The sequence below is a fragment of the Octodon degus genome, unplaced genomic scaffold, assembly GCF_000260255.1.
Source record: "Octodon degus isolate 3935 unplaced genomic scaffold, OctDeg1.0 scaffold00208, whole genome shotgun sequence".
Classification (NCBI taxonomy): Eukaryota; Metazoa; Chordata; class Mammalia; order Rodentia; family Octodontidae; genus Octodon; species Octodon degus.
The window spans coordinates 2,456,349-2,472,096 of record NW_004524784.1 but is presented as its reverse complement, the minus strand read 5'-3'; the positions used below and the strand labels follow the sequence as shown (position 1 = coordinate 2,472,096).

At 39.6% G+C, this 15,748-nt stretch overlaps 1 protein-coding gene across 4 annotated transcripts in view; it reads left to right on the top strand.

The window, feature by feature from the left end:
- Positions 1–15,748, top strand: part of Nebl (nebulette) — a 403,483-nt gene that overhangs the window by 261,233 nt on the left and 126,502 nt on the right. For 3 of the 4 annotated variants that reach the window (XM_023704950.1, XM_023704952.1, XM_023704949.1), the window contains exons 1-4: positions 2,178–2,367; positions 2,456–2,527; positions 10,735–10,839; positions 13,008–13,118. The exons of the other annotated variant lie outside the window; for it this stretch is intronic. In XM_023704950.1, the coding sequence (XP_023560718.1) occupies positions 2,290–2,367; positions 2,456–2,527; positions 10,735–10,839; positions 13,008–13,118 (366 nt within the window). In that variant the 5' untranslated portion in view covers positions 2,178–2,289. Of the gene's footprint in view, positions 1–2,177; positions 2,368–2,455; positions 2,528–10,734; positions 10,840–13,007; positions 13,119–15,748 lie in introns of those variants that run through there. 4 annotated transcript variants of the gene reach the window in all.

The window sequence follows — 15,748 nt, the reverse complement described above, 5'->3', positions numbered from 1 at the left end:
TATACAAATACAAAATGGTCCTTCTTTTGTATCCCCTTTTTTTGTTTAGTTTTTTTAGAGATGGGTATTCCATTGCCATTTAAATATTGTAGGTGCATGAATTCAGCAAAATAATCCAGTATAGTTCAGTAGTTCATAACAGTAGTGGGCTATCCATAGGACTGGCAATGTCAGAAGTTCTTGACTTGAGTCTTTTATAGCTCAGCCTATTAATATGGCTTTACTTTTTATACCTCGTTTTTATACTTTTCTGCTGGATGGTTAAGACCAAGATAAAGGAAGACATATAACAAGAAATATAACTTTTGTATCTGATAAGGTCAGTCAAGTCCCCTCAGGATTTACCCTGAAACTCTATACTGCAATTTGCAGATCCTTTGTCAGTGTCAACTATGTGGATGAGTCACGGCCATTGCTTGACCAATTTGTTTTTTGTGAAAGCCTGAGAGAATGCTTTTTCTCCATGTGACTCTCCTTAGGCACACTCCACATCATTGATCACTGTCCTCTGTGGCCCCTTAATCTCCTTGATGAAAAAATTTGGGCCACAACTGAGTTACATGATGTTACAGTACAGGTTCTCCTATGTCCTGAGTCTTCACTGACCTTGAAAGGCCAGGGCCAAAATAACAACTACTTTAGAACACAGTAATTTGTCAGAGTATCACAATGATTCCACCAGTAGTAGTTCCCAGGAGGATATTAATTTTCATGTTTGGGAAGTATGTTTTTTTGGTTGAGGGTGTTTTTATAACTTTGAGTGTCTCAATATGGAGCGTGCACTGCTAAGCGGCAGGGATAGAGATTACTGTACTGATTTCCCAAACAGATTTGTTTACAAAGCTTGTTTTTTTGCTAAATATTTTGGGGAATTTTGTCTCTTGCAACATAACTTGGAGAATAATCAATTTATGATGATTATGTGGATTTTTTTTCTTGTCAGAATTTTCAGCTTTGATAAGGCCAAGACATTTTTTCTTTAATAAATCGAAAACCAGATATAGATTGCAATGATTTATTATTTTGCACAAAGATATATATAATGTAATTAATTTCATTATTCACCATAGGATATTGTTTATGTCTAGCACTGACATACATTGGTTTTGTAGAAACAAATTTACCCTAGGATTTAAATAACCAAATTAATAAATTCTGAATTATATAGTCTTAGAATTACCTTGAGACAATAAGTAAGTTTGTTGTGAGAAATATATTTTAATTATATAACTAGTGACACATACTGCATAAATATGAAAATTTGTTTTTCCAACTGTTCCATGTGGACGGTATGCATTGAATAAATACAAATAATTAGTAAATTTGTAAAACCTGACACAATGAAGAGACTCCAAAGAGCCTGAGTATTATGTTTTTAACTAGTAATGTTTCTGGAATTCTTAAATGATATATTAGCACATTAACTGCAACTTCTCATGTTTGATGATGTTTACAATTAATATAATACAATAGTCCCTAATAAAAGATTAACAGTCATAATTAACCCAGAAAAGGTTCTTTGAAGTGGCTCAAAGGGCTTTTCATAATAAATTACTAGCCTCTAATCAGCTAATATTAAAGTGTGTGTGTGTGTGTGTGTGTGTGTGTGTGTGTGTGTGTGTGTTTTAGGATGTGAGAAGTACGTGTATGTCTCATAAAATATTTAATTTATGTTAATGAAATGCGTTTAAACGATCTGGTGCGCTGTACAGATCAGAGCTATGCCTGGCATTCTAGTGAAGGCTTTTTTTAGACAGAGTTAAGGAATCTTTGAAATAACAGGCTTTGGGCTCTGATAACCTGAGTGTGAGTAGTTTTCCTAGAATCTTTTAAGTACTTTTAAAACCATTTTATGGAGAACTAAATTAGTGAAAGATAAGCAAATGTCCTTTTGCATTTCTTTTTTCTTTCCTTTTTCTAATTTTAAAGGGGAAGAAATGCAACAAAATTTCAAAACAAGGTAATAAGAGGGTAACAATGGTTAATATGGATTTCTTAATCAGTTTAAATGATGTTGACTTTAAAGAGCTTGTGAAATTGAATTTTTCCTGAGAGAAAAACGTCATTCTCACTTGTGAGAGGCACCCTGACCTGTCCTGGGGATCTTAGACCATTCACTCACACGTTGTTGAGATAAGGAGAGGGGAGTGTGGGCCAGTCAGACGGAAGCCCAGCAAGGTCCCTCCTGCGCAGGCGCCAGATGGGCCAGGAGCGCAAGGGGCTGCAGTCCCTAAAAGGACACCCACTGGTGAAGTTTTAAAAATATAAATATTTTGACAGGGCAAAAATATGAGGGTCCCTGTATTTGAGGATGTAAAGGATGAACCTGAAGAGGAAAAAGCAGAGGAAGAAGATGAAGAAGACAAGGTAAGCAAGAAAGCACCTCCCCAAGCATGGGGTTTGTTCCTGAGACGGCCAAGGTCAAAGCTGTCCCTTTCCTTCTTTTCTCAAACAGGGGTTCCTGAAGCCTGTTATTGAAGACCTAAGTATGGAACTGGCCCGAAAATGCACTGAGCTCATCAGTGACGTAAGTGGCTCTGACAACTTTCTCTTCTTTTGCGTTGTGTGTGTGGAATGGTGATGTCGTAGAGCTATAGAGCTAGGGAGAAAAGCTTGAAATTATCTACCGAAACGTCATTATTTTCCAGATCATGAAATGAAGTCCCGAAATTTTTAATGATTTCCCCAAGGTTACCCTATAGAAAATTTTTGGTGGAAATCTTCTTAATCCAGAAGCTTGTCTCTCACTATAAACTCATAGGGCATTGAATTGCAGAGAATAGTTTGAGAACCTTAAAGACTTTAAAATTAGTGTAATAATAGAATTTTTCTTGGGAAGATCTGTTTAAATGGATGTTGAGGGCCTTTTGGAAAACCTGATGAATGCCTATATCCATATGCATATAATATGTTTTAGAATTTAGGATTTATGAATCACTAACCTGCATGTTAAGAATCATGATTTAATGATGTTAGTGAAAAGGTGTGTTTTTGTCATACCTCCCCCCCAAAGTATGATTAGTTTATATTATATTTCAAGGGGATCCTAGAATTATTTAATATGCTCATGCACAAGTGCACACATCTAGTAAATATGTGTAGTTATGGTTCTGGAAGCCATGGGAAGGTTTTACTCACCAAAGACGAGAATTCAGCTCATCCTCACTGCCTGTTGAAGGAGAACTGGTAGAATAATGGAAACTGAGTCCTGCAAAGTGAACACATGCCCATGTCTTCATGTAGAAGATGAGCACAATCCCAGGTCTTTTGGGTTATTGTTCATAAGCAGAGTGATGGGAAGATTTGAAAAGTGCTTGTTTTTCTAAGGAAATTCATCCTGGGCAGTGGGGTGGTTTTCTGGCTGGTGTTCTGGTGTCAGCCTAGTCATTGATGGTAACCTGAAGAAGATTATTATTAACTGGCTAGCTTCAGTTTCTTGTTGTACAGTATTACAACAGTAATATAAAGTAATGCTTAATTTTCCAAAATTCTGGGTACTGTCTAGCACATGGTGGTGCGCACTCAGTGAATATTACCTGGTATTCATTACTCCATCTGTCACTTTTGTGTGATTCGGGTCATGGTTTATGACTCTGGAGGACCTTCTGGTTTGTTAGAGAGAACCAAAGGGTGGAGGTGAGAGTCATACCTCTTCCCATATGACTGACATGTGATATAATTAAATTTAAATGAAATATGTCTTTATGATATTACTTCATAATAGTACTATTATTTGTGCTACTACTTCATAATAGTAATAAGCTACTAGGTATATCAAAGTTCTTTTTTTTTCTGCATTTAGGACAGGGTCTATAGGGTCTACAGGGGCTCACTATATAGATCAGACTCCTAGTGATTCTCCTGTTTTCAGCCTCCCAAGTGCTGGGATTACAGGCATGCACCACCAAGCCTAGTCTCAGTCGCCGTCTCTGTGCACCTCAGGGGCAGGGCTGGCACAGCAGGCCAGGGTTAGAACCCTGGCCACTGTGTTCTGCTTAAGCAGGCACTTTAGTTCATCAAAGTTCTTTATAAACTCAATCATGATGAAATGACAGTAACAACATTTTTGACAGTTAAGGTGCATTGAAGCACCATGTGTCACACAATGCAGCTTGGGAGGCTGATTCTCCCATTTTTCCTATTTGAGAAATAAAGCGACAGAGAGGCTAAGTAACTTCTCTGAGTTACAAAGTGAAGCAGTGGGAGTAGGACTTGAACTCAAAACTCTCTCCCTTTACACTGCTGTGTTATCTCTTATAGGGTGACATGAGAAATTTACCTTAGCTTTATAATTACTTATCATACTAATGTTAGTGAAAGAAGGAAAAGATAAAACTCCCGATTTCCCAACTCTGGAAATAGTACTTCTTCTATCTTTGAACTGTTTTTTCGAAGCATAATTATTGTGGAGCTAAATTGTTATCTCTCTCTTTCTTCTCTCTTTTTTTCATGTATTTGGTACAGGGTCTCACTATGCAGCTTGGACTCATACTGATCCTCTGCTTTCAGCCTCCCCAACTCTGGGGTTATAGGCAAGTGCCACTATGCCTGGTCTCAGTGGCTGGCTCAGGGCACCTGGGGGCAGGGCCTTGCATGGCATGTGGTGCCGGAGATCAAACCCTGGTCCCTGCCCTTGCCTAAGCAGGTGCTTAGTACACTGAGCTATCTCCCCAGCCCTTTTGTGTTATCTCTTAAAGCTAACTTGGTAACTTTTAGTTCATAGGTGATTTGTTGAAGTTGCTCTGAGTAAAATCACTTAATGGTGACTTTAAAGACAACCTGTAGTCAGAAGTGATGGCTTTTATCATTTTGTAAAGTGAAAGTCATGTTGTTTCCCTCCCCTTTAGATGAAACCTTGCGAACACGTGGGAGGAATTTCTGCTTGCTGTAGATTTATATTGCATGTCAGAAAGCCTGTATTACTTAAATAATTAACATGACTATTGTGGATTAATTTATAGCTGTGTGCATGTCCACATTTTGTTTCCAAATAGAATTCTATACTTATTAAGACATTCATTGCATTTTTATATTCATTAGGAAGAGTCTAAAAAATTACATGTTTGGTTTCTTAAAAAATGAAAAGAGGAGTGTGTACAATCATGTAAAACAAATATAATTGATTCTTGGCAGAAGAATTTGGTGTAGTGGGCATGAAATTAAATTTTGAGCTTCTTGGGAGTTTTATTAAATAGTATTCTTTTTTAAAGTAGTATTCTTAAGAATTTGTTTCTTCTTTCTCAGTGTCATCAGTATTTTTATATGGAAGAGAGTAACTTAAATTTGCAATTTTCCCCAATTAATGCATTCTAAATTTGAATTTCTTAGCTGTCACATAGATCATTGCATGGGTAGTTGCTTGGCTAAAACACATCCATCATGGAGTGAAACAGATACAAAATTTATGTATTGCTGCATCGAATTATCCCTTGGTTCCAGTCCAGCCTATAGCCTCTTGCTAATTGCAGCCTTCACTTGGTACCCCTTGTTTCGTTCAGGTTTTCCGCTGGTCTCAGATGTAAACACAAATCTTAAAGTATTCTCTGGGCGCATTTAGATCAAGTCACTTGGTGATGAGCTCCCTGGGATTTGAAGTACGGTGGGTCTGGCCTCCAGCTTTGGCCTCTGTGCTGGCCTTGCTGCCCCATTGTGTGCCGCACACTGTGCATACATTTTTTGCTTGAGTGCCTCTGCAATCCTGTGCCACAGGCTCTGAGAATCCAATTCACAGGTGTGAAAGCCAAGGCTTAGCAGTTTCTTGCAAGCTATGGGGCTAGGTATGTATGGAGACAAGGTTCAAGCAATGTGGGTGTGTCTGAGTCCAGAGCCTGACACTCTACTCTGTCTCAGTTATTAGATGAGAGACATGGTCTGATGACTTTCTCTTCACAGAGTGGACTTTCTTCATACCCTTCATCACTCCAGTTATTCCTCTTTGGACTCTTCTGGCTTTGGAAGTCTTCCTCAGGTTATAAAAACAGCTGTAGAGGGCCTTAGAATATGCAAACGTGGATTGTGATACTGTGGGAATGTTTTGGACTTAGGGGTTGAAGAAAGCTGGTGAACCAATGTCTGTCAGACTTCAGAGTCATTTTCTGCCCTTATATCTGACTTGTAGCTGATGGCTTGGTCACATTGGTTTTCAATAATGATTTGAATTATTCTGACCTCATGAGGTACAGATCTAATCTGTGGTAGTTTGCTCTCTTGCCTGGTCTTCAGTGACTTTCAAGGTTCATCTCTTTCAGCTCGTCATTTCACTCTCCAAGAGAGCTGGGGGAATAAGTAGGCCTGGGGACCTTGTGGTGTCACCTTGCAGCAGTCAGTACCTATGAATGTTAGGTGACATTGCCCTGGAGATCAGTCCTGGAAGACCATGCTGTTCAGAATTATCCTCAAAGAGAAATGACAGCTCTTTGGATCAAGTGGCTTCACTTTGGGGTCAATATGAGGGAATTTTTCTTTCCTTTCTTGGCCCCATTCCTTCTCCTCTCCTCTCCTACTTCTTTACCCTCCTCTGCTTTCCTGACTTCTCCCATCTAGCTTCACTTGCTGCACTGCACTGTGGAGTTTTCCTCTGCGTGACTCCCTTCCAAATCCTGAAGGACACTTAGTCTTCCGAGGCAGCCTATGCTACTTTTTTTCTGCTAGTTATCTAACCCTTTTTACTTTTGCAACTAAACTCTCCAATTTTTAGCCATTTGTCAAACAGAGTCAACTCCTTAGATTCATTAAACCTATCTACTGTATTGAGCATCTTGAGTCATGGAGCTAGTAGTTTTCTGACAGGTGGTCATAAAGAAATGGAGAGTAAAAGCACTCTTTTAGTAGGAATGTTTGTCCTATAAATGAAGCATAAATATCCTTTGGGGGAGGAAGTTTGCATCAACCTGAGCCTCTGATTCCATGTTTCATTCAAAGCTCTTAAGGGTGTTCAGTTGCATGGTGGTGGAGTGTTATCCAGGTGAATGGGCATTACTGTGGATTATCCCTGCAGTGTGCACCAGCAGTTCCCCGGCTGCTCCTCCAAACTGTGTTAGGACATCTGGGAGAGCACCCTTGGCCATGACCTGCCCAGTAAACCCACCATGATGGAGCTGGAGTGCTTTCTTCTGGAAATTTCTGAACTGAACTGGGATGGTTTCACTTATGAAAAGACTTTCTAGATGTTTTCAGCTACAAATGCTTGAGGAGGAAATAGCCTTGAACGTTTCCACATCTGTCGTCCAGTGTCAGCCATTAGCTAATCTCCTACCCACTGAAAGAAATGTGGTCAGAACAGGAAGCAACACTGACCTCATTTAATTTAATTGTAGTCGAGACATCATGGGATGAGTGCGTAAAGGAGAAAGTAAGCGTTTGGGGCATCTGATCGATCAGTCAGTCATCAACTTTGCCCCTTTTCCTTCTTAATTTGAAAACATAATGGGTTATGTGTTGTTGATGAGTGTGGATGGCTGCAGGTAGCAGGAAAACTCTATTATGTGGGATATTTCTCTCCCCACATCTAACGCCTGGAGGTAGGGGGTTGATTCTCAGTATGTGAATGCCAACATTTGCCTGCTGGGCTCCTGTGCTATGCTCTCACTGACGCAGGGGTGGGATGGCTTATTGCCACTGTTGTCACCCAAGTGGCCTGGGAAGGAAAAAGTTAGAAGGCTGAAATGTCAAAGGCAGCCAAAAGTCTCCCTCTTTATCCAGAAGCACTTGCAACACTCTGGGAAGACTTCTTCTCTTGCCTCTCAGCCAGAACTCGGCACCTCCCTTTCCCCAAGCCAATCACAGGTCGAAGAGAATGGGATGACCATGCTCAATTTAGACTAGTTTGTACTTTGGGCTGGGGTAGGGGCCTGGCCACTTTCAGGAATCCTGTCAGGCCTTATTAGTGGGAATGAAGGAATGTATGTGGCGATGCTGTCAGCCTTAAATTAAATGGAAGATGTAGACACTGTCATAACAGGAGATAGCTATCTGGTGATTTTTATTTGACCTGAGCTTTATGTAGTTGACCAACATGATTCCTTTATTGACCAATTCCTATGATTCTGGCATAGAAATCCTACTAATATATAATACCCTTTATTTCTATAAAAATTAAGATAATTTACTCATTATTCTTGTTGCAAAATTCATTAGGAACCATGCATGCAAATTCGGTAGAAGTCCGCCCATCACTGTGCCTTCTAATGAATTTTGTAAATTGAATGGCAATAAACACATGATCTTAGGATTTTAAGTCAACTGAAATGTAAAGATACAAATGTATGTACTTTTTAAAATGAAAAGAGAAGTCATGAAGTCTGCAATTAGAATGGAACTATTTGTGTCTGTAGCAAAGGAAGTAAATGCTTTGCCCCTATCTGCTTCTTGCCTGGCACATTCCACCCTGTCAACTTTTATCAGGAGCCTCTGGCCACTAGCGCACACCACTGGGCCGAAGAATGTGGATATGATGGGGAAAAGATGGTGGCACCAGATAAAAATAATGAGTCAAACTTAAGCCTAATGATAGGCTATTTTTTCTCACACTTAATTACATAATGGAGAAACTTTTTCTCTCCTTATGATCAAAATAGCCTGCTATTTATCACACTGCCATTAAGGATTTAATTACTAGTGACTGAGGAGGGCGATTTGCAGGAACCTAAAATTAAGGCTAATCTCTGAGAAGGAAAAAAAAAGTAATTTAGTGCTCAGATAAGATAAATATGTTCTCATGTTGATTTCATGAATAAAGCAAGAGTTTAATGTGGGAGGCATTAATAGCTAAGAGTCGCAGCAGTGAAATAGGGAATTTTGAAGTAACTTCATTTAATATGTTTATGTCTGGTTGTACCTCAGGTCAAGTCATACTGCCCCAGTCAGGTAAAATCTCCATTGCCTGCTAGTGCATAACATCAATATTAATGGTGTCCTCTGAGAACCAGGTGTTGTATACAATTAACTGTCATTTTTGGGTCATAATTAGGGACACTGTGTAATTTATCATCAGAGCTGGGGTACTTCTTGCTGCCTAAGTATTTATAGCCTTGGGTAAATGAACCTGAGCCTGTTATAGGGTGATGTAAATTTTAGAAAGTTATCTCCATCCTCTTGACTTGTCCTAAGACTTGCCTCCCCAGCTCTCACATTGTACAGCAATTAGTGTGACAACAGGATGACATGTTGCAGCCTTTTCCATCCTTCCTGGCTTCTTTTGGTGACTGTGTTCATCGCAGATCTCCTCCACTGGAGAAGAGAGTGTTGTATTTTACTTCTGAATTGGAGGGAAGAAATGAGCATGCTCAATTAAACCCCTCTGGCTTCCTTTGGCTGATCTACAGGGGACATGCCGGACCAATGTCCACCTGGCAAGCTCCCTGGGTTGACGCTGCTTTGTTGTTAGGAGGAGTGGAGAATAGGGAGGTGAGAGGTGCTCAGAAGTTGGGCAAGTTTGATTTGGGGGCAGTTAATTAGCAACAAAGCCTGTGGTGGACACAGTATGAGCCTTTCCTTCTAATCTAGCACATGTAGGCTAAGACTGCAACTAGTAATCTTCATGTGTTCAATTTTGGCCTCTACCTCTTACGGTATCACATCTGTTTTAATGATTGCTTAGCTTCTACCTTGAAGTAAGCAGCTGTTTCTGTTTGACCTTGGATGTAACTGTTAAAGCCATTGGCTTAAAAATAGTGGTGAAATTGGGCCTTCACGGGGGAAACAGAGCTTGTTGGGTGATTTCTTGGAGGAAGTAGGCCGCCTGTGAGTCTACATTTCTAACAATAACAGAACTTCTGCTTATTAAAATACAGTTTTTCCTCACTATGCCTCATTGATTTTGCAATTCTATGCTGGATTTCCATTTCTAAAATTTATTTACTAGTACATGTTTGTGATACACAATGACTCCTTTCACTGTGGATAATTGGCACATGTACATGACACATCTTAATTCCCTTTTAATGTCCCCTTCCCCTGTGGCCCTTCTGCCCTGTCTCCATTACTTGGTTCCCTTCACATTTGCAGTAGAGCTATCTCCTTGTTTCCTTTCATTTTGATTTTTATTTAGGCTTTGGATTTCTCCCAGGAAGGAAACCATATGGTATTTAAGCTTATGTGGCTGATTTACTTCATTTAACATTGTGTTCTTAAGGTGCTTCCATTTTCCCATGAATGACTTGTAGCAGAGCAGTGCTCCACTGTGTATTGATATTACATTTCCTTTATCGATTCGTCAGATGACGGGTGTATAGGTCACTTTTAAGATTTATGTATTATGAATTGTACTGCCGTGAACATGGGCGTGCATGGATGACTGCAGTAGGATGTCTTTAACTGTTGGGAGGATGGGGGGATAGCTGGGTGGAGAAGGGGGTAGCTGGGTGGAGAAGGGGGTAGCTGGGTGGAGAAGGGGGTAGCTGGGTGGAGAAGGGGGTAGCTGAGTGGAGAAGGGGGTAGCTGGGTGGAGAAGGGGGTAGCTGGGTGTAGAAGGGGGTAGCTGGGTGTAGAAGGGGGTAGCTGAGTGGAGAAGGGGGTAGCTGGGTGGAGAAGAGTGATAGCTGGGTGGAGAAGGGGATAGCTGAGTGGAGAAAGGGGCAGCTGGGTGCAGTTGACTTAGTTTGTTTTGAGCATTATTCCACACTTGAATATTCTCCTAAGAAAGTGGATTTTACCAACTTAATTCTCTGTTCAAAAAGATCCATTACAAGTATTTTTCTTCTTTGTCTTCTTATGTAAATTATTCTATTATTTTAGGTCCATTATAAAGAAGAGTATAAAAAGTCTAAGAACAAGTGTACATTTGTGACTGACACTCCTATGCTCAACCATGTAAAAAATATTGGTGCTTTTATTTCTGAGGTAAGATCTTGGAAACTTTAAAAATGGCTTGTTTTTATTTTTATATTTTTGTAGATAAAATTCTATGTAATAAGGTTGGTGAATATTTTTGAAAGCACCACTGAATGTTGATAATATTTAATGTACCTAATTCTGTGTGCTATGTTAATTAACTTATGTAAATTGACTATTATATTTGAGTAGATTTTATTAACTACTCTATACTCTGTCTCCAACCCTTTCCAGAATGATTTTTTTTTTTTTTGGATTTAGAACAGGGTTTACAGGGTCTGCAGGGTCTCGTTGCCTCACTGTGTAGCTCGGACTCATAGTGGTGCACCTGTTTACAGCCTCCCAAGTGCTGGGATTACAGGTGCCCACCACCATGCTCAGTCTCAATCACTGTCTCAGTGCGCCCTGAGGGTGGGGCTGGCACAACAGGCCCTGGGATTGAATTCCTGGCCCCATCGTCTGCTTGTAGGAACTTTAATCCACTGAACTATTTGGCTGGCCTGGGTTTTTTTTTTTTTCCAGAATGAATTTTGAAAAAGGATAATTTTATTCAACAAATAGAAAGCATTGGCAAAATAGTTTTAAATATTTTGATATACTGCTTCCCTAATGGATATATTAGAGATAATTGAAACTCCATTTTAAAAATAAATAAATTGTGAAAGCTGATTCCATAAAGTTGAGTATTTTTGATTGATAATTTTGAGTTTATATTAACTATTTTCAGTGGGATAAAATTCAGCTCAACAGAGACACCTATTAGGATACCACAAAGGGAGCCAGACACTGTATTCATTTTCCACCTGAAAAATCATGTAGTCTCTTTCTGAGATCATTTAGAACTACAGTGTAGGCTGCACTGTAAAGCATAATATTAATAATTTCTATGTTGAGACATTATGGTAACCTGTGAATAAACTTGAAAAAGCCAGCTAATCAAACAGCGTTGTAAATGACTGCTCTCTAGTGTTTCATAAGATATGTTGGAAAAAGATCAGTGTGATGTTCTCAGGATCATTTCTGCTAGCATGAGATAATTTCAAGAAAATCCCTACATTTTCTTTTATTTTGACCAGCATCTAGATTTGTGGGGGCGAAAGGCTCACACAGCACATGTGCTCAATATGTGAATCCTCAACTCAGGCTCTGAAGAGGGCCATCGAGGACTCTTCCAATAACACCGTTCTGTTTATTTGTATTAGCTGTGTTACTTCTGTGGGGGGAGATTCTGGTGTTCTCACTCTCTGTGATTGATTAATTTTCCTGAGGAGTTCACTGCAGAGCAAAAAATTGGAAGTGTGTGATCTATTACATTCCCTTGAACCTAATTTCCCCAAAGGAAACAATGAATGAGTGTTTGTCTTTTGGAGAAATGATGGAGCTCACCCAGAGCCCATGTAGGCTAAGGGTGGGGAGGCTCACAGAGCAAACAAACACCTCCCACCCCCGACTGTGGCTGCAGGAGGGGAGGAGACTTCAAGAAAGAAACACATTTCTTTTAAAAAATTATTATTTTATACACACACACATTTACAACCTATAGTGTGATAATACAATATATGTATATATATGTAATTTATATATGTAGTGTGTGTGTATGTATGTGTATGACAATTAAATCATTTCCATCCCCTTAAATGTAAAAGATAATTTGATTAGTGTGTACTAATTGTATATATTCTTGGGATACAGTGTGATGTTTCCACACATGTATTGTAGGTACTGATCAACTTAAAGTCATTAGTATTCCATATTCATAGCATTTTGCTCTGTTTGGATCCAGGTTCCTCTCCTAGTTTCTCCTAAAATATAGACCAGGGTGGTGTGAATTTCAGTGACCATAGTGGGCAAGTCCTACTCAGTGATGGTTTAGGTTTCAGTGATCCCTTCACTGATAAAAAGTACCAAACTGTCAGTGCATACAAGCAGATTTATATTTAGAAATGTGCATGGGTTTAAATAGAAAAAGTCATTGTGTTCTTGCATATCTCATGTAAAAGTTTCTGCACAATAGAAGAGATTTATTGCTGTCTTTCCAGAAAATGATCATCAGATCTAGACGCTAAAAGTAAAATGCTCTGCTGATTTTAAAAACAATTCTGTGCTTAGAGGAAGTGTCCTTTTATTCTCTTCTTATATTAAGAAGTTAAAAAGGGATTTCTTTTTTACCCTCTTAGGCGAAATACAAAGGCAGGATGAAGATGGAGCTTTCCAACTCTCTCTACAAGCGGATGCCAGCCACCATCGACAGTGTCTTTGCAAGGGGAGTCTCCCAGCTTCAGAGCGAGGTATGCTCTGCACAGATTGTTGCTGCTGCTGTTGACGGAGCATATAACTTCATATGAGTCATTTAACAATTCATAAGAGCTGCTTCTCTGGAGTATTAAGCACTAAATTAAATTGGAAGCAACTGCTCATGTCCTAGTACTGGCCATGGTGGAAAAGACAGGACATGCAAAAGATAGGTCAGTTCATGCCTGTGAGCACAGTTTTCCAAGTCCCATGCATTCCTATTTATAAAGTCGATTTTAATCACACTTAGTTGACATAGATGTTTAATAGATGCTATTAAAAGATTCTGTGATTTAACATATGATCCCTAAGCACAGGACATGTCAATAACTTTTTAAAAGTCACATAAGGGCCGGCCCAATAGCTCAGCAGATTAGGCACGGGGGCCAGGGGTTCAATCCCTGGGCCTGCCATGCTGGCCCTGTCCCCAGGGCACACTGAGATGAGAATTGAGATTGGGTGTGGTGGTATGCACCTGTAATCCCAGCACTTGGGAGGCTTTAAACAGGAGAATTACTAGGAGTCCGATCTAGTAGTGAGACCCTGAACACCCTGTAGACCCTTCCCTAAAATACAGGAAAAAAAGTCACATAAATAATAGTTGAATTTGGGACCTATACTCTGAAATCCATCTGTTAGACAAGTAAATTCTGAAGCTCCTGCTCTGTGGCACATTGTCTCAATCACTTTTCTCTCATTGCTGGGACAAATATCAGACACCCAGAAATAAAAACAGAAAGGTTTATTTAGCTCACAGTTTGTGGAGGTTTTGGTTCATACACAGCTGGCTCCAACACAGAGCAGCACATGGCACAGAGCAGCCATTCATGGCAGTGGCAAAGAGCAGAGAGCAAAGGGAGTGTCAGCAGCTTGGGCACCTAGCTGGCCTCTCTCCCCTCCTTACATTGTAATGCTCCCAGGGCACTCACACCCATAATCCCAGCATTGGATCAAGATTCAGTCACAAACTACAGAAGCCACCCCATGACTGCATGAGGCTTTGGGGGGATGCCTAGACACAAACCATAACACACATGCTTTTCACGCAGGCTCTCTTAGGCTACCTTGGTGGAAGTACACATTTTAGTGACTCTTGGTTGCAGACAAACTTACGAATGGTCATTATATAAACTCATTTTGGATTTAGAGGATTGTAGGAATAATCAGTTCCTTTAGAGTCAACTGACACACACACACACATTCTTAATGTATATAATCACTTGCATTTCTTAAAGCAGAATTTTGAAGTATTTGTTGCTTCTTAACTCATTGCTTTCTTCATAGTATGACATGAGTTTTGGTTTTTGTTGCTTTATGTATCTATCACTTGGTTCCTTAAGCCACATGAATGAGAGCAGGGATCTCACCTGCCTTCTTCTCCACTCCACTCCTGAGCCTAGAACAGTCCTTGGTTTGGAAATATTCAGTAAAAATCATCAAGTAGATGGGGTTGGATTTTTAAGACTAGTGCCTGTGTGCAGAATGTTCTATTTGCATTTCTTACGTGCACTTGGTGCGTGTACATAACATATCTTGATTCCTTTTCTCATCCCTTTTCCTTCTGCTTCTCCTCCCTTCCATCTCTTGATCTCCCTTCTTCCCTTTTGAGAAAGATCTGTCTCCTTGTTTCCTATCAGCTCTCTTTTATTTTGCTCTTTATTTATACCTTGAATTTCTTGTGTAAGAGAAGCCATGTGATATTTAAATTTGTGTGTCTGATGGTATTTAGACACAATGGAGTACTAGCCTAACCTAGAAAAAGATAAATCTGAGTCCTTTGTGGGAAAATGATTGTGCCCTGAGACCATAATGATTTGCTTTAGGTTATGATTCTCTCTGCATGGTTTGTGTTCCTTGTGCCACATTGCAGGTTAGTTAGAATAGAAGTAATGACTATATCTCAGGTTCTCTTCTATGTACTTTACAGGCCTTTATCCACTCAATCTTCACAATAAGCCCTGGGGTATTCCAGTTTTACAGCGTAGAAGCTGAAGCAGAGTTCTGAGCAACTTTTCCAAGCTTACAGAGCCAGGAAATAGGAGAACCAGCCCTCAAACATGGCTATAGTGGCTCCAGAGTCCGAGTTCTTAATTATCCACGGTGTCACATTTCCATTTCTTTTTTTTCTCAAATTGCATATATTTATTTATTTTTTATAATTTTATTGAGAAGCTAATAGCAATGAGACAGTTTCAAACCAAATTGGTAGGAGAGTTTCAATAATTAACACATTGCATACATTCTTTGTAGTGGTTAATTGCTGTACAAGAAGCGGACATAATATCCTATTTACAAACACCATTAGAACAAATCCCTCTATTCATTAAGAGAATGTAACTATATATCGATCCTAACCACTTTGAATACACAGATACAAAATGGATATTCATCTGTATCCCCTTTTCTTGTTTAGTTCCGTTATTTGAATATTATAGGTGTGTTGACTCAGCAAAATAGTCTAAAAGAGTCCAGTAGTCCATAATAGTATTGGGGCTTCTGCTTCACTGGCAATGTCAGAAATTGTTGACCTGAGTCCCCTACAGTTCAACATAACAGCATGGCTTTACTTCTTATACTTCGTTTTTATACTTTTCTGCTGGATGGTTAAGACCAAGGTAAAGCAGGA